Here is an 18,916-nt window from a genome sequence, read left to right on the forward strand (position 1 = left end):
TATGAGATTAAATAAACCGAAAGTGAAGGACTGCTGTCCCTACTCCGGGTGCCGTAGAAGGTACGCAAAGGACTGCTGTCCCCAAGTATATGAACAAAGTATAGGAGTGCTGTGTGCAGGCAGGCATGAGGAAAAGGACCGCTGTCTCCAAGTATGTGACTAAAAGTAGAGGAGTGCTGTGTGCAGACAGGCATGTGGGAAAAAAGGACCGCTGTCCACAAATCCTTATAAGGGGTCGCTGGCCCTTTAAAACAAAGTGAAAGCAAGTAAGACACGGCACAGTTAATGGGATTGCTTTCCCCTGTAGCAGCTTATGAAGCATAGCTAACGGCTGGGAAGGTTCCAAGACCATGTGGGAAGAGGGAGAAGGGTAGGAATCTGGAATAAAACAGGGTTGTTTTTTTTTTTTTTACAATACCGTGTGAGGAATTGAGGAGTTGATCAGTTCAGCCTCAGTGACACCCTTTTCCTGCAGCAACGAGGTCTCTGGAACCAGCAGGGGAGGAAAGCAAGGAAGCACGTGTCAGGAAGCTTTGCAGAGCAGCGTGTGGGGCTCACTGAAACGATTGAGCCAGCAACGAAAGGCAGCCAGGGAATCCCCGCAGGAGATTCACAGAAATCAGCAGCTCACAAGGTAAAGCTAGCAGCGTTTTGGGGCTCGATGAAAAGATTGAGCCAGTAAGGAAAGGCAATCAGGGAATCCCCGCAGGAGAGTCACAGAATCAGCAGCACACAAGGCAGAGCCAGCGCAGGCCGTTCCTCAGGCGAAAAGGGGGTCGCCTAAGCCCTGCGCCCCCTTTTCAACCCGGGAAATGCCCTCCAGGCCCGGCTCCTCACCCCACCCTCGCCTTCCCCGCCCACATTGTGCTCGCTTCCCCAAGGAGTCGAGTTCTTTTCATCCTTCTGAAAAGGTTTGCTTCTTGTGCCCGATTTGTACTTTTGAAGCATTTGAATGTCTCTATTATATCACCCGTTTCTCCTCAGGATAAGGAATCATAATATGAAGTTGGCGGGAGGCATAAAAGTAATCATTACTAAGGGAAGTCTGGAAACGTTAGCAGAAGGAAACTGTGATCGTTTTAGCAGAGGGCAGCGATCAGGCATACCCGTGACAGATGGGGAGGGCCGCCACAACGGGCTAGAATGTTGTAGTGCTTAAAGTTTATTCTTACTCTATGATGCAAGTGCTCTTAGCGAGGTACAATATACAATAAGCATATAACAGAAAAGTAATAAACATAAAATGAAACAGTAAACTACATTAATTTTATGAGTGAGTGAATGAAACAGATTTCTTAAACCTGGCCAGCTGCAACAGAAACCAAACTGAATTGGTAGGGATCACAATTACGATACTGGGACGTATGTAATGACATTACGTCGAAGCTCCTGATTTGCCATTAACTACCGCGTTATTATAGTTTTCAGCACGGTGCTGCGGTTAGCCGCCATTATAATAGGCCTAGTGCACTGTCTATCAGTCTGACGGAAGCTGACGTTTGATTCGTTGAATCTAGTGAAGGCGGGGCGTTGAGAAACAAGTAACCGAATTGGTAACAATAATCAAAGGTTCATGGATAGGCTCGGTGAAGTACACGAGTTCTAATTAGACGCTGAATCCGATTGGATTGGAGAGCTGTCAATTAGCGAACCCTTTTTTGTGATTGGTTTGGCAGGTGGGGCTGTGTGGGCAGGAAGCGGCATGGCTGGTGAAGGTGGCTGGAGGGTAAGTGAGTCTTCTTGGGCAGCTGTGGCTCTACATTTGATAAGAGGACCGATTTAGATAACTTTATTGGCAACTTTGTTCATCACCATTTTACTGCCTAACCCGTCAGAGTAATTCATCTGCTTCTGGTAGAACCTTCTTTTAAATGAAAACAGTTTGTTCCCTGTACGTACAGGATCAGTCCAGACGGTGGGTTATGTCCCCCGTCCAGCAGATGGAGTCAGAGTAAAGTTTTGAGGGTGCTGGTATATAAGCTGGTGCACCCTCCTAGATCCTCAGTATCTCTCTGACTCCAGCAGATGTGAGGAGGGGGATCTCATGGTTCCCCCTATTTAGTGGTTTTCCGCTATACATATACTTATTTTCTCTCTCTTTCGTTTGATGGATCAAGTTAGTTAAAAAAAAAAAAAGAAAAGAAGGAGGAAACTTTGTTCCTGCCAGAGGGAAACCGGTTCCCTTGGCCCCTCTGCTCATCCTGCCATCAGGACTGTCTCTTACCTGCTTTGTTTGTCTCTCGCGCTCCTTGTATTCTTCAGGGGTAAGCTGGGGGAAGCTTGTTGTTTGGGGCTTGTGTTTCTTTTCTTTCAGCACAGGTTCGGCGCAGCCTGAGGTGGATGCTGGTGGGGCCAGCCTCTCCCCTCCTTTCTTTCGCGGCGACTCACCTCCCCCGCGGCCCTGCGACGTTTCATTCCCCGGGGCCGCAGGCAGCAAGGAGGTCCCATTCCCCTGCCGCCCCCGGGGTTGAGGGTGTTTGGGTGGTGGTTTGAGGGCACGGCGAGCCCGCTCCTCCCGCGCCGCGATCATCAGCTGCTGCGTGCTCGAGGTGCTGCGTCTGACTCGGGCCTCGCGCGATGCAACGCGCTCGCTGTCCGTCCTGTGGCGGTCCGGGTCACGGCGCCTCGAGGGACGGTCCATGTGGTCGGTGCCCCCCCGGGGGGGAAGCGGGTGCCGTCCCACCGACAACTTCGCCGCCGCGCTCGGAGTGCCGCGGGCCTCGAGGGGTAGCCCTGCCCCCGTCCTTGGCGGGAGCGGCGGCCATCTTAGAGTTAGAAGGCAGCGTGGGCTCAGACACGGAGGAGCCGTCTGATGATTTTTTGCCGTCCGCGCCCCCGATCTCGGATTCGGGGCCTCTGCCTTCCTCGGCCGGACCCTCCAGGGACCCCATGCCCCCGCCCTCGGCGGGGCCGCTCAGTTTTTTGGCGGACTTCGTGGTACTTATGCACCAGGCTTATTTACAGAGTCTGAGTCCTCAGGGGGGGGCAGTTCTCTCTCCTCCCCCCGCCAAGGCCCCCAGACCCTCGGGCGCTACGACATCGGTACCGGGGACCGTAGGGGGCGGCGCCAGGGGGCCCCTGAGTATACCGCTTTTCCTAGGGGGCCCGTCGCCCTGCTTTTCCTAGGGGGCCCGTCGCCCTCGCCGGATCCGGGGGGGCGATCCTTTGGCACAAGTGGATGACGATTCGGGCGTAACAGCGCACCTGGAATGCGATGATCCGCGGGTCCTTCGCATCTTTCGCAAAGAGGAATTGGCGGATCTCATCCCTCACGTTCTCAAGGAACTGGACCTCGACCTTCCCATTGAACCACCGGGACCCCCGGCTCCTTCCGTAGCCTCCGCTACCTCCAAGGGTGACCCTGTCTTGGCAGGCCTGCGCCCCATAGCGAAGACCTTTCCCATTCACGATTCTTTTCTCCATCTCCTGGTGAGAGAGTGGGATAACCCGGAGGCGTCCCTTCGGGTCGGCAGGGCGATGGACAAGCTCTATCCTCTTCCGGGGGACTTCCTGGACCTCCTTAAGGTCCCCAAGGTTGATTCAGCGGTGTCCGCCGTCACGAAGAGAACTACCATCCCGGTCACAGGGGGCACCGCGCTGCGAGATATACAGGATAGAAAGCTGGAGGTCGCCCTCAAGAAGATCTTCGAAGTCTCGGCGCTGGGGGTCCGGGCGGCTATCTGCGGTTCTCTGACTCAGAGAGCCGGGCTTCGATGGGTTCAGCAGCTCCTCACCTCTCAACAGCTACCGCCCAAGGAGGCAGCCCAGGCAGACCGTCTGGAGGCGGTCATTGCTTACGGGGCAGATACTTTGCACGACCTGCTGAGGGTCCTGGCAAGGACCATGGCCTCGGCTGTTTCTGCCAGGCGCCTCCTGTGGCTCAGGAACTGGGCAGCGGATGCCTCCTCCAAGGCGAGTTTGGGAGCTCTGCCCTTCAAGGGCAGGTTTCTCTTTGGAGAAGACCTCGATCAGATCATCAAGACCCTGGGGGAAAATTTGGTCCACAGGTTACCTGAGGATCGGCAGCGTGGTTTTCGTTCGTCTTCTGGAACTCCCAGGAATCGCTACCGCGCCCAGAGGCGTTACCGAGGCTCCAGGCCGCAGGGCCCTAGGACACCTTCCACCAGGTCGCAAACGTGGACGCGGCCCTTTTGGGGTCGCAGACCTGCCAGGGACTCCTCGGCACAGGGAGCCTCAGGCAAGCCTTCACAATGATGCCAGGCCAGTCCATTCCTCGCTGCCCCGGATTGGAGGTCGCATCGCTTTGTTTCGCGAGGAATGGACCAACATCACCACGGACCAATGGGTCCTCGACATCCTAAGAGACGGTTACGCGTTGGACTTTGTTCGGGCTCCCAGGGACTGCTTCATCTTCTCTCCCTGCGGATCAAGTCTCAAGCGCCTGGGGGTGCAACACACGCTGGACAGGCTGCTGACCCTGGGAGCCATTTCGCCCGTCCCCTTAGGAGAGGTGGGCTCGGGGCATTATTCGATTTACTTCGTGGTTCCCAAAAAGGACGGATCCTTTCGTCCCATACTGGACCTCAAGGAAATCAACAAGGTGCTCCGGGTCTCCAAGTTTCGCATGGAAACACTCCGCTCTGTTATTGCGGCGGTGCATCAAGGGGAGTTCTTGGCTTCCCTCGACCTCACGGAAGCTTATCTGCATATTCCACAGATTCCTTCGCTTCAAAATCTTGGGACAACATTTTCAGTTCCAGGCTCTGCCCTTCGGTCTGGCGACCGCGCCCAGAACCTTCACCAAGATTATGGTGGTGGTAGCGGCCGCGCTCCGGAAGGAGGGCATTTTGGTTCACCCTTACTTGGACGACTGGCTTATTCGTGCGAAGTCTCTGTCGCAGGGACGGGCGGCGGTCGACAGGGTGGTGTCCTTCCTTCAGTCCCTTGGCTGGGTGGTGAACTTCAGCAAAAGCAACCTGCAGCCAGCTCAACAGTTGGATTTCCTGGGAGCGCGTTTCGACACGGCTCTGGGCAAGGTCTTCCTGCATCCGGACAAGGCTCAATCTCTGCGGGATCAAATCATCCGGTTTGCTTCTCTTCAGACACACACGGCGTGGGATTATCTCCAAGTCCTGGGTTCCATGGCGTTCGCGATCAGCTTGGTGCCCTGGGCCTTTGCACACCTGCGGCCTCTACAAATGTCCTTGCTCTCGAGGTGGAAACCAGTCTCTCAGGACTACCAGGCGATTCTCCCGCTTCCTCCGGCCGCCAGGTCCAGCTTGAGGTGGTGGCTGGATCCCAGGAACCTAGCTCAAGGCTGCTCCCTGGAAACGCCGGACTGGGTAGTGGTCACTACCGATGCCAGCCTGTCCGGTTGGGGAGCAGTGTGTCTCAGGAGCTCGGCTCAGGGCCGGTGGACAAGGGATCAGTCGACCTGGTCAATCAACCGCCTGGAGACCAGGGCGGTTCGTCTGGCCCTCGTGCAGTTCCTGCCTCTGATCAGGGGTCGAGCGGTTCGAGTCCTATCAGACAATGCGACGACGGTGGCGTACATCAACCGGCAAGGGGGCACCAAGAGCCGCCTGGTGGCGTGGGAGGCCGCGCGCCTGATGGCGTGGGCGGAGCGTTTCCTGGATCAACTGGCGGCGTCCCACATTGCCGGGGTGAACAACATTCAAGCAGACTTTCTGAGTCATCAGGTGTTGGATCCGGGGGAGTGGTCTCTCTCCGAGGCGATGTCGCTCATCTCCCGCCGGTGGGGGGAGATGAGCGACATCGCCTCATCTCCCCCCACCGGCGGGAGAGAGTGGGATAACCCGGAGGCGTCCCTTCGGGTCGGCAGGGCGATGGACAAGCTCTATCCTCTTCCGGGGGACTTCCTGGACCTCCTTCTCTTTGGAGAAGACCTCGATCAGATCATCAAGACCCTGGGGGAAAATTTGGTCCACAGGTTACCTGAGCCGGCGATGGATCTCATGGCGTCCGCCGCCAACGCAAAAGCTCCTCGCTTCTTCAGCCGCAGAAGGGAGCGAGGCGCAGAAGGCGTCGATGCTCTGGCTCTCCCCTGGCCCACTCAGATTCTACTTTATGTCTTTCCCCCCTGGCCACTGGTGGGAAAGGTGATACGGAGCGTGGAGCGGCACTACGGTCAGGTCATCTTGGTGGCTCCGGAATGGCCGCGGCGTCCATGGTTCGCGGATCTGCCCGGCGTGTCGGTGGACGGTCCACTTCGACTCGCGCACCTTCCACGTCTTCTTCATCAGGGCCCAGTATTTTTGGAGCAGGCGGAACCCTTCTGTCTTGCGGCGTGGCTTTTGAGAGGAGGGGGCTCCTGAACAAAGGCTACGCTATTCCCGTGGTGGACACACTCCTCAAGGCGCGTAAGGCTTCAACATCGGTCGCCTATGTGCGGGTTTGGAAGGTCTTTGAGGTTTGGTGCTCGGCGCGGGGTGTCCTCGCGACCGCGGCTTCCCGACATCACATCCTGGCGTTTTTGCAGGACGGGCTGGAAAAGGGTCTTTCCTACAATTCGCTCCGAGTGCAGATGTCAGCCCTCGCATCCTTGGCTCGCGCCTCAGGCAGGCCGGATCCGTCATCCCATCCAGACATATCCCGGTTCCTCAGGGGCGTCAAGCACTTGCGGCCGCCGGTGCGTCCTCTCTGCTCCTCCTGGAATCTCAACTTGGTGCTACGTGCCCTGGGAGGGCTCCCCTTCGAGCCTTTGCGTCAGGCTTCCATCAAGGACGTCACCCTAAAGACGATTTTCCTGGTTGCAATAGCCTCGGCAAGGCGTATCTCAGAGCTACAGGCGCTGTCGTGCAGGGAGCCCTTCCTGCGGTTCACGGACTCCGGGGTTTCTCTGCGAACGGTTCCCTCGTTCTTGCCTAAGGTGGTCTCCTCGTTTCACATGAACCAGGTGGTGGAACTTCCAGCCTTCCCAGGGGACGCCCCTGCGGCGCTTCGGTGCCTGGATGTTAAACGAGCGATTCTTCGCTATTTGGAGGTGACGAATGAATTTCGAATATCCGATCATCTCTTTGTCCTTTGGTCTGGTGCTAGAAAGGGCCAACAGGCGTCAAAGACTACCATCGCGCGCTGGCTCAAGGAGACGGTGGCTGCTGCTTACATTGGTTCCGGGAAGGATCCTCCGGCGGGCATCAAGGCGCATTCTTTGCGGGCCCAGGCCTTCCCATGCAGAGTCTCAACTCGTCTCCATACAAGAAATCTGCCGGGCGGCGACTTGGAAGTCTCTCCACACTTTTTCCAGACACTACAGACTCCATGTACAGGCAGCGGAGGCTGGTTCGTTTGGGGACAGGGTACTTCGAGCAGGGTTCTCAGGGACCCACCCGGTTTAGGGAAGCTTTGGTACATCCCACCGTCTGGACTGATCCTGTACGTACAGGGAAAAGAAAATTACTTCTTACCTGCTAATTTTCGTTCCTGTAGTACTAGGATCAGTCCAGCCGCCCACCCGGTGTGAACCTGCTCGACTATTATCTCCTGTCCTTCTGTTCTCTGCTCTTCCCCTTCGGGGGTAGTTGTCTTTTGTGTGTTGTTCTGTTCGACAGTTCTCATTGCACGTTGCATAAATTTGTTCGCAGTTTAAGCCTTTTGGTTGTACTTATGCTTGATCCATCATCCTTGCTCTGTCCAGTTCTCTGGCTTGGCTTTGATATTCTCGATACTGAGGATCTAGGAGGGTGCACCAGCTTATATACCAGCACCCGGAAGTCGCCTTGCAGGCGGCGCGGGGTGGGCGTGGTCCCGGAAGAATAAATATATATATATATATATATATTCTTCCGGGACCACGCCCACCCCGCGCCGCCTGCAAGGCGACTTCCGTTCACCGGCCCCCCGCCGCGTAGTAAGCAGGAGGGCCCTGCCTCCGGGCGTGGTCCCCCTTTCCTTCCGGCAATCTGCTTTTCAGCCCGCGGCTGATCCCTTTACCCCAAGTCCTATTGGCCCGGGTACCCGCCACTGGCCCCGAGCAGTGTCTACACTTGCTCGGAGCCCCCCCAACCATAAACAGTGTTTTAGCTGCGGCCCCGGTGCTTCTCTACCTGTGTCTCTATTGCTTCTATTATGTCATTGATAAACAAATCGTACCCGATGTCTGAAAGGTGTATCTTATCGTCCCGATAGAAGCCCTCGCACTGCTCATCCGCCCACTGATGGCGTATCTGATAACCCCCCAGGCGCCCCAACCAGGCCCCCAACTGCCTATTGAGCTTCTTGCGACACCTTCCCCATAACTTGGTCTTCGCGAATTTTATCCGGGGGATAATGTCTGACCAACATAATACTGCACCTGGGAACAATGTCTGCAACTCGCGCATGTCCCTTTTTGCCTCCTGCAACAGCTGCCTGCAGGTCCATGTTCCCAAATCGTTGCCTCCCAGGTGCACTATTAATATGTCTAGGGCTGCCAATTCTTCCCTTCTGGCACGAAGCGCAGGCAGTAGTTGCCGCCACCGCATCCCTCGCTTTCCCATCCATGTAACCTGCACTCCCTGCGGGGCCAAACCGAGGTGCACGCCGTGCTTGCGCTGTTGTGCCCTCTGCGCCGCCCAATGCATGAAGGAATGCCCCACGATCCAAACCTTTTTCACCTTAGTGGAAGATTCTGCAATTAAGAACAATTCCTGTTAGTTATCCATACCCTGTGAGCTAAATCTGTCCAGTCTCACGTATGCGTTAACCGCTAATGAACGCCACCTTCCTATTTGCTGAATGGTCTCCCTAGCCAGACCTGCCTGCGCGGCGCTTGTCGCTGCCCCTATCCGAAAGGAGTGGGTCCCAAAGTTCGCTGCGTTCCGCCCCACCTTGGTTAACGCCCGCTTAAATACCGCCGAAAATTGATACCTTGTCAAAGGGGCCCCGTTGTTGTGTACTAACAGATGGATCCCCTTTTTTGGGCGAACTGCAAAAAACGCCTCTAGATTAGCCAGCGGGCAGGTGACTTGGTTGTCTAACCTGGTTAATGTCACCGCAGCCCCTTTTTCCGATTGATCTGTCTTGGACCAAGGTATCAATATTCTGAGTGTGTTTCCCAATATCTGTACATTCTGCAGTAGCATCCCCGTCTCACCCGTATCTTCCTTAGATGCTGCCACTAGTTCGCCTATGCGCAGGGCCCCAAAAAACGCCAGTGAAAATGCCAGCTGAAATAACTGTGTTTCAAATCGTGAGTCACAAATCTCCCGTAGCGCATACCATATCTGAGCTAATAACTCATGTGTAACTGGGTGTCTCCCGTCTTTCTTGTATCCTAGCTGCCTACCCCAACCCTTCGTTAGTCTTTTCACCAGAAATCCCTTGGTGGGGTCGCCCCATCCTTTAGCGTTTGTGAAGAAGGCCAGTCCTGCCAGCTGCTTGACCACTATGCCCCTCGACAGTCCAGACTCCTTGGCCCAAGTGATGTAGTCCACTACTAAGCCCTCCGGCACCGGATCGTTTTCCCAACCATGCTGATTGAGGAAGGCTCACACTTTCCCGTATCCTCTGGAATACGCACTCCGTAGCAAGTCTAGGGTGGTTGCAGTCCAATTGCCCATAAGTGTTCCGGTACCAGAGTCCCCTCCTCCTCTGCGTTGGGCACCTGTTTGCGAAAGAGAGACCATTTTGCACGTGATAGCGCATCCGCAATGCCATTACTTATTCCAGGTACATGCCACGCTCTAATGGTAGTGTTTAAGCACAAGCTGCTCAGTATTATTTGCCTCAATAGGTTCGCAACCTTTGGGCACTTCGCTGTCTGCCTGTTGATGACGTATACTACAGCTTGATTATCGCTCCAGAAAATTATGTGTTTGTTTTGTAATCTAGGTCCCCATATGACCAATGCAACCCAAATTGGGAATAACTCCAGGAATGTTATATTGCGTGTTGTACCTTCTTGCACCCATGCCGTCGGCCATTGGGGAGCCGCCCACTCGCCTTGGCAATACACTCCAAATCCCCCCCCCCCCCCCCCCCCCCGAGGCATCCGATTGTATGTCCAGGTCACGATTCGACTTCGGGGGCTCCTGCCATATGGATATTCCGTTGAAGTCCCTCAGGAAACTTTTCCATATCGCTAGGTCGTCTTTCATTGCTTTTGTTATCCTTATGTAGTGATGTGGTTTCCGTACTGATGTGGTCGCACCTCGAAGAAATGTGCTGAGCACCTCGAAGTAGGCGCATGAAACTGAGCATCCCATAGGCATGCACTTGTCAAAGTAGAATTGCCCTTGGAACTTGAAACCCAGTAGAGGGAAGCTGTCCGGATGCACGGGCAACAGGCGAAACGCTGATTCTATGTCCATTTTCGCCATCGCTGCCGACCTCCCGCACCTCCTTAACAGGGATATAGCACTGTCAAATGATGCATACTGCACCGTACATGCCTCTCGTGGTATGTGATCGTTTACGGATGCTCCTATTGGAAAGGACAGGTTTTGAATAAGTCTGTATGTGCCCGGCTCCCTCTTCGGCACAACCGCCAGCGGGGAAATCATCATCTTCTGGAAGGGAGGCATCCGGAAAGGGCCGGCAATTCTGCCCAACTCGACCTCCTTATCCAGTTTGCTTCGGACGATGTCGGGGTACCGCGTTGTGGATGGTGCATTGCATGTTGTGTGGATGTCGATGTTGCCTTGGTAAGGGATCCTGAACCCTTCCTGGAAACCTGCTGAAATCTTCTGTGCTTCCTCTCTCCTTGGGTATTTGTCGAGCCAATGCATCATTTGGTCCAAATTTATCGGCGAGGCAGCTTTTTGGTAGTGCTGGGCTTCATTTTTCCTTTTTAGGAGAACTCCCACTCCCCGATTTTTTTGTGCACTTATTCGCTGGGTGTGGTGTGGAGCAAATTAGGCATATGTGCTTGAATTTGCATTCTTTGAAATTGCATGCCGCCTTGTTGTATCTCCAACACGCGCTGCTAGATGCACCTCCGGTTCCTGGGTAGCCTAGTCCAGACGTTGATGGCCTTGCAGCTGTTCGACTCTGTCCACCGGCGTCACTGGCTTTGTTGGTCATTTGTGTGAGCCAGAGGTTCACGTCGGGCGTTCCCCAGGATAGCTGCGTATTCTCCTCCATTCGATTGCGGAAACGCTCATCATAATTTAACCAGGCCCATCCCTCGTACGCCCGGTATGCTTCAAGGATAGTGTCCCCGTAGGTTAGCATGGGTCCACACTGCGAAGGATCGTCTTTTGTGATGACGCTCATCATGCGGAAATATGAGCGTGTCCAGTTCACGATATTACGCGCAATTTTTTCTTTGCCGTCCGGCAGCGGGTCGTTGGACTTCGCTCTCTTCCTGTCCCGCTGACCTCTCCTCCCTTCCATAAGTCGGAAAATGTCTATATATTTCTTTTGCTTTATCCGCTTCCGCAACTTTCTTGGCACGCTTTCCCATAGTGGGATGCCCTGTGCCGCGGCCGCTGTTGCCTCCCCTCCTTGGAGTGCCGCTGGCGGATACTGATTGTCGTCATCCGCACTGTCCGTATCTGTAGAGGAGCTGCTTTCGCTGGATGAGGAGCTGTACCTTCTCCTACGCCTCGCTTTCCCTTTCCTTTTAATTGCTTACGCAGTTATGGGTCCCTGGGTGGGATGTGGGGGTGGGGCGACATGTGCAGGTAACTCACCTCGGCTTGTGTCCTGCGTTGCACTTGCCCCTGCGTCGTCTTGCGGACGGTCTGCCCGAGCTGTCCTCTCCGCTGCACCGTTGTTGGGATGGGTGCGCTGTTTGTGAATTGGTGTTGATTCCTGGGTGGGTTGCTGTGGTGGGTCAGGATGGGTCCCCTCCACGCTCGGGGAGGCGGTCTGTGGGCCCCGAGGATCGTTGGGGTTCTCTGGAGGGGTTGTTAGCCCCAGCGGTGGAGGGCGATCCCCTGATAGCCCAGGCCAGTACCCCCACGGGTACATCTGGTATGGGTAGGCTGGCGGGAACCATTGCGGTTGAGCGTAGTGGCCTGGGATCTGCCCGGGTGGGCTTACGCCTGGAATTCCGCTGGGGGGTTGCATCCAAGGGGGGATGCCCCATGGTGAGGGGAAACCCGGGGGGGCCGGGGTGATGCCGGTTGTCTGCTCGGGTATCGTCGGGGGCGCGAGGTGTTGGCTGTGGGCTTGCGGGGAACCCTGGCCGTGCGGTGTTGCCCGGGGGTCTCGTTGGGGGGGCGGGGGGGATGCACGCCCGCCTGTTCTGCATGTGGTCCCCTGCTGTTGTCCGGGATGGTGCCCGCTCCCGGTGGTGGGTCCTCGCCCACCGGGTGGTGGGTGGCTGGGGGAGGCCTGGGGTGGGTCTCCGAGGCTGTGGCCGGCACCTGGGGTCGGGTGGTCCCCCTCCCCTGGTTTGGCTTGAAAGGGGGTCCACGGGAACTTTTTGTCGGTCGGGCCCTGGAACGCGGTTTTGTGCCCTTCCCCATCCTGGGGAGGGCCGGGGTACTCACAGTTTTTTGTTCCTGAGGGCCGGGGGGCAGACCGTGCGTTCCTTCTCCTTCTCTGGTGGTCCGGGGGCCGGGGCAAGGGCCCGGAGGTCCTGGGATGGTGCCGGCCTGGACTCTGTGCTGGGTCCTGCTCATTCCGGCTGCCTGGTGCTGAGGGCTGGTCAGCTGCCTGTGGTGGTGCTGTGCCCTGGATCTGCTGCCAGCGGCTGGGGCCCAGGCTCTTCTTTCTTTCTTTTTTTTTTTTAATTTTTTGTTTGTGGCTTAGGCCACCGGACCGGGTTAAAATGTATTTTTTTTTTTTTTTGCTGGCTGACGCATGGGGGACCGATGGGGAGCCGCGTGGAGGACCCGATGCGGCTCTGTGATGCGGCTCACGAAACGAAACGGCTCTTCTGCGAAAAAGGGCCGGATGCCACGAGGCTCCGGCCCTTTAAACCCCAGCCGGCGTCATCGGGCTGCGCCGGCCTCCCCGATGACGCCGACCGCAGGAACGCCCTGAAAGGGGCGGTGCTCCGGGCTCCGGCATCATCGGGGCTGATGACGCCGGCCTCCGGAACACCCAGGAGGGGCAGCGTTTCCTTTTGGCGCCGCCCCTCCTAGCTGACGCTGCCCCGGAACGCCCCCCACCGGGGCCGTCCTTGCCCCGATGATGTCACTCACGCGCCCGGCTGCCTCCCCTCGCCCAGGTAACTCGTGGGCTCCGATTATACATCGGGCCCACCTAATACCTGTAATTTCTATTTAGAGCATAAGTCATGCTATACTGGGTCAGACTGAGGGTCCATCAACCCAATATGTTTCCAACAGTGGCCAATCCAGGTCACGAGTACCTGGCAGAATCCCATAAGATTCCATGATTTTTCCAAGCCCACCTTAATGGTTTATGGACTTTTCTTCCAGGAACTTGTCCACATTTTTCTTAAACCCAGCGATACTAACAGCTTTCACGTAATCCTCCTATAGTGAATTCCAGAATTTAATTGTTTGTTGAATAAAAAAGAATTTTCTCAGACTTGTTTTGAATGTCCTAACTTCATGGAGTGGCCCCTAGTTGTATTTTTTTTTTTTAATGTCAAAAAATGATTCACATTTACCTATTCTGTTCCACTCCTGATTTTATAGATCTCTATCCTATCCTTCCCTATCTCTTCTCCAAGCTGAACAGCCCTAACCTCTTTAACCTTTCCTCATAAGGGAGCCATTCAATCCCCTTTATCATTTTGGTCTCCTTTCTCTATACCTTTTCCAATGTAACTATATCTGTTTTGAGATGCGGCAATCACACCTGAACACAGTACTTCAGGTGAGGCCTTCCCATTATGCACGGAGCAGGGGGTTGACCCTATTCAAGCATCTGTGATGCATATTCTGACCTTTTTGCAAAGGGGGTTGGTGAAGGGTTTGTCCTTTAACTCCCTCAGAGTTCAGGTGGCGTCTTTGGGCTGTCTTTGAGGCAAGGTGCAGGGAGAGGCTCTAGCTGCACATCTGGATGCGGTGCATTTCCTCGGGGGAGGGGGGGAAGGGGGGCAAAGCATTTGTATCCTCCGGTTTGGAAGTTGTGTCCCTATTAGAGCCTTAACTTGGTCCTTCAGGGTATGTGTGCGGCTCCTTTCAATCTTCTTAGAAGGGCTACCATGAAGGATCTCACCTTAAAAGTGGTTTTCTTGCTGTTAATTTGTTCTGCTAGGAGGATCTCTGAACTTTAAGCCTTGTCCTGAAGGGATCCTTTTTTGAGGATTACAGATTCTGGAGACTCCTTGAGGGCAGTTCCTTCCTTCCAAAGGTGGTGCCTCGTTTCACTTAAGTCAAGTCAATCCGTAGAGCTTCCAGCCTTTCCAACTTTAGATGCTATATCGCCTCACGCGAGAGAGTAGAGGCCCTTGGATGTAAAGCAGGCGTTGTTGTGATATCTTAAGGTACACTAATAGCTTCCAGTTGTCAGATCATTTTATTTGTGCAATGGCGTGATGCAAAAAAGGGTCATAAGTTGTCAAAATCCATAATTGCAAGGTGGTTGAAGGAAGCCATAGGTTCGGCGAACATCTGTCAGGTTCGTCCTATCCCTGACGGTCTAAGAGCGCATTCTCCTCATTCTCAAGTGGCCTCCTGGGCCGAATTTCAGCAAGTATTGCCACAGGAGATTTGTCTGGTGGCTACTTGGATGTCATTGCACACTTTCTCCAGGCCCCAGAGGCCATGGGCTTTGGTGAGAATGTACTTCGAGCAGGACTCTCACAGTCCCACCCCGTTTAGGGAAGCTTGGGTACATCCCAGGAGTCTGGACTGATCTGTGTACATACAGGGAAAGGAAAATTGGTTCTTACCTGCTAATTTTCATTCCTGTAGTACCACAGATCAGATCAGAGTTCCACCCAACTGGGGTAGGGAGATTTGGAGAGTCTGCTCTATCTGTTATTGCAATTAGTCAGATGAATGGCACAGGGGTTGTTTAGTTCTGTGGTACTACAAGAACGAAAATTAGCAAGTAAGAACCAATTTTCCTATATGGAACCTAACGCATTGTAAATACAGTGTGGGTTACTTTTTCCCATATGCATCACTTGGCACATGAAATTTAATGTGGACAAGTGCCATTTGAATGCCCAATCTTCCAGCCTTGTAAGGTCCTCCTGCAGTTCATCACAATCCACTTGCGATTTAACAACGCAGAATAATTTTGTGCTATTTACAAATGTGATCATCTCACTCGTTGTTCCCTTTTCCAGATCTTTTATAAATACTGTATATTAAAAAGCACTGGTCCCAGTACCGATCCCTGAGGCACGCCACTGTTTACCCTTCTCTACTAAGAAAACTGACCATTTAGTCCTACTCTCTGTTTCCTATCTTTTATCCACTTTTCAGTCCACAATAGGGCATTGCCTACTATTGTTACGATCCTGCCCGCGAGGAGCGCGGGCAGGCTCTTACCCCTACGCGGCCAGCCGAGCCGCTGACGCCGCCGCGGCAGTCCCTCAGTGGCATCCGGGCTTCCCCCCGGCTGCCTTCTGCTTCATGCAGCGGGGCCGATCCCCCGCGAGCTCTCCCTCACAGTCAGGACCCCCGCTGCTGCTCCTGTGTTCCCCAGCGTGTTGCCGATGGTCCTGGGGTCCTCAGCCGGCAGGGAGGGCGTCCCTGCCGGAGCCTGCAGCCAGCCTTACCTTTCCTGCTCCCCTGCTTCAGTCGTCATGGCCGGGAGCCATTCCAGCAGCCTGCCATCTCTCCAGCTTCAGGGCAGGGCTGCCCCGATGTTCGTCTAATTCTCCTTGGGCTTCCATGTGGCTGGGAACGCCACCAACGACCCAGCTCTCTCTTCTCTCCAGTCTCCTAGGGCGCGAGCGCGCGCCTCTCTGCTCCTCTTCAAGGGTCAGCCAGGTGTGGCCCCCTGCTGACCCCTCCCTGGGCATTGTCCACTTCAGCGCTACTAAAGGGCCCTGCGTTCAGTCTGTCTTTGCCTTCGCAAGGAGTTGGTCACTCCTGAGATCCTCGTTCCAGGAGCTGCCTTGAGTTCCAGCCTTCTGCAAGGTCCAGTGTTCCATGTTCTCTGTCGGAGCTTCTTGTCCAGTTGTTCCAGTCCTGATGTTTCCAGTTGTTCCTGTTCATGCCTTGAGGTCTGATTCCTAATCCGGTATCCATGGTCCAGCCCAGATATACAAGTCTTGTACCTTGATCCTGAATCTCGCCTGAAAGCTAAGTACCTTGCTCTCGAATCTCTTGAAAGCTAGCACCTTGATCCTGTGTCCTCCAATGTCCTGCTACCTCGCGGCAAGCCACGCCGTGGTCCGTGACCAGCCCTCGGGGCGGGCTGAGTAGGGCCCACTGTGATGCAAGCCATGTACCCCGTTTCTAACTCTCTGAGAAGTCCTTGTTCCTGACCCTGTTACCTGCTTTGGCTGCCGGTGTGCAGCAACCTGCTTCTTCCCTGTTGCCTTGATGTCGGTGCCTGATCCAGTTCCTAATCTAGTCCCAGATGTTCTGCCCTTCGTCTTCGTCTGGCTCCTGAGCCTTCTGGCCTGTTGGGCCCTGGAGTGGCCAACAGGTGGGATTCGTCCCTGTGCTTTGGAGCTTCCCTTCCTGCCAGCCGACGGGGCTTCGGATGTCAGTATCCCAGCATTGGAGTTCGCTTCGCCTGGATCTCTCCTGCATTCTCCTGTTCTCAGCGTGGTCCATGACCTGCCCTCCAAGGCAGTGTTGGGGACGCGTGGGACAGGGTGGCCCTTGACTCAGTCCCAGGAGTGGTCTGAGCGGGGTGCCCTGAGGGACAGTGCCCATGTCTTCCTTCAGCCCTTGTTCCTGAGTCTACCTCTGCACCTTCAGTACCTCGCTTCTGAATCTACCTCTGCATCTTCAGTACCTCGCTTCTGAGTCTACCTCTGCACTCCCAGTACCTTGCTTCCGAGTCTACGTCAGCACGTCCAGTACCTTGCTTCTGAGTCTACGTCTGCACTTCCAGTACCCTGCTTCTGAGTCTACGTCTGCACTTCCAGTACCTCGCTTCTGAGTCTACCTCTGCACTCCCAGTACCTTGCTTCTGAGTCTACGTCTGCACTTCCAGTACCTCGCTTCTGAGTCTACCTCTGCACTCCCAGTACCTTGCTTCCGAGTCTACGTCTGTACTTCCAGTACCCTGCTTCTGAGTCTCGTCTGAATCTATGTTCCAGTCTTCGCTGTCGTGGCCTCCATCCGGCCTGCCGCTTCGTGCCGTACCCTGCGGCAGGTCCGAAAGGGCTGGGAACGGTCGGAGGACTGTTCACAAGACCAACATTGCGTTGTTGGGTCTTCCGAAGCGTGCAGGTCCGGAGGAGGGCCTGTCGCCTGGTCATCACTCCAGTCTTGCTTCCGTCCAACCCATGCTCGGGCATGCCACGCCTCCCGCGGCCCTCTTCGGAATCCTCTGGGGTCGAGCCGCGGCCCAAGGACACACATCTCTCAGGAAGTGGGATCGCTCTCCGAGCGCTCCGCAACAACTATTCCATGATTTTTTAACTCTCTCAGGAGTCTCTCTTGGGACACCTTTGTCAAACACCTTCTGAAAATCCAAGTACACTACATCCACAGGCTTACCAATATTAAGCTCTTAAAAAAAATGTAGCAGATTATGAAAATCTATGTTGGCTGTGTCCAATTAAACCATGTCTTTTTATACTTTCTGTGATTTTGTTCTTTATGTTTAAATCAATTTTATTGATTTTTGAATCCGCACAAAAAATGCCTCCCCTCCCTTAACACCCCTCCCCCTTCCAGCAAGGCTCTATCCCAAACATACTTTCAAAGATCATTTAAAATAGCACTCAGGCTCTAGGTGGTAACGATTGAATGTAAAGGTCCCATAGCTTTATAAATATCTTGTTCCCCCCCCCCAAAAATCAGCTTTTTCAATGTTTCTCATAAATATACATGTTATGCATCAAATTACATAACATGTATATTTATGTAATTATATGCTTGGTTATATGTCTGCAATATCGCATTGGCCACAATCCAGCTTTCCTTCATTGGATAAGTGCTATTTTGTTTTATAACGTTAAAGCACACAAATACAAAAATGTAAGAAATATTGCTTGCTTACAAAAAAATTTAAAAATTGAGGGTTGGACCAATGATTATAAATATTTGAGAGCAAAAATGATATGCCAATAAACATTGTACTGTGGAAATTACCACGAGAGAATGTGAGTACGGACTTTTGTTCTCTCAGTAACATTATATGAGGTCCTTACCTTCTAAAAATATATATAACCAAAAAAATTGATTTGGAACATTTTTCAGCATTTTAAGAGCGTTTGATAAGTGTTGTTTTATATTATATGTTACGGGTTACAACACATTAGCAGTTATTGTTTTGCATGTATCCGAAGGCCTGAGGAGGGCGGAGGCATTTTTTATATTATAACTCAAATACTGCTCAGTAAAGTAAGACACAAGGAGGGCAATTTTCAAAGCCATTTCCATCTGTAAACAAATTGTTGTTATGCCGCCATCTTGACTCCTCCCCCCCCCCCCCCCCCTCCCCACCACCACTACCACTACCACTGTGGCTTTCTAAGGAAGTGGCAGAAAAAAGTAAGAGAAGCTGGGAAAGTAGTCAGGAGAGCAAAGGCATAAATGAAACAAATAATAACTAATACAGTAGAACAGGGGACAGGACTTTAGTTAGATTTGTTAGTGACAAGTGAAAATAAAAAAGCAGGATTGTAAAACTCAGAGGTGAAGAGGAGGAATTTACAATCAACTATTCAGTTTTGCAATCCCTACCAGTCTCTCAGAGATTTTATGTGTTTATTCCATGCTTTCTTGAATTCAGATACTGTCCTTGTCTCCCTCATCACAGGGAGGTTATTCTATGCATACACTACCTTCTCTATAAAGAAATATTTCCTTAGATTACTCCTGAACCTACCCCTTTACCTCCTTTCTGTTGAAAAAGGTCTGCCTCTTGTGCATGAAAACCTTGGAGGTATTTAAATGCCTCTATCATATCTCCCCTACCCCATCTTTCCTTGATTCTAAGCAAATATTTA

The 18,916-nt window shown here is 53.5% G+C and overlaps 1 protein-coding gene across 1 annotated transcript in view; it reads left to right on the plus strand.

Moving 5' to 3' along the window:
• The first annotated feature begins 279 nt into the window (after positions 1-279).
• C11H22orf39 (chromosome 11 C22orf39 homolog) overlaps positions 280-18,916 on the plus strand; it is a 32,519-nt gene continuing 13,882 nt past the window's right edge. Inside the window, exons 1-2 of the mRNA XM_029618997.1 lie at positions 280-634; positions 1,677-1,726. Coding sequence (XP_029474857.1) covers positions 1,703-1,726 — 24 coding nt within the window. The 5' untranslated portion in view covers positions 280-634; positions 1,677-1,702. The remainder of the gene's footprint in view (positions 635-1,676; positions 1,727-18,916) is intronic.

This window comes from Rhinatrema bivittatum, chromosome 11, assembly GCF_901001135.1.
Source record: "Rhinatrema bivittatum chromosome 11, aRhiBiv1.1, whole genome shotgun sequence".
NCBI classification, from domain to species: Eukaryota; Metazoa; Chordata; class Amphibia; order Gymnophiona; family Rhinatrematidae; genus Rhinatrema; species Rhinatrema bivittatum.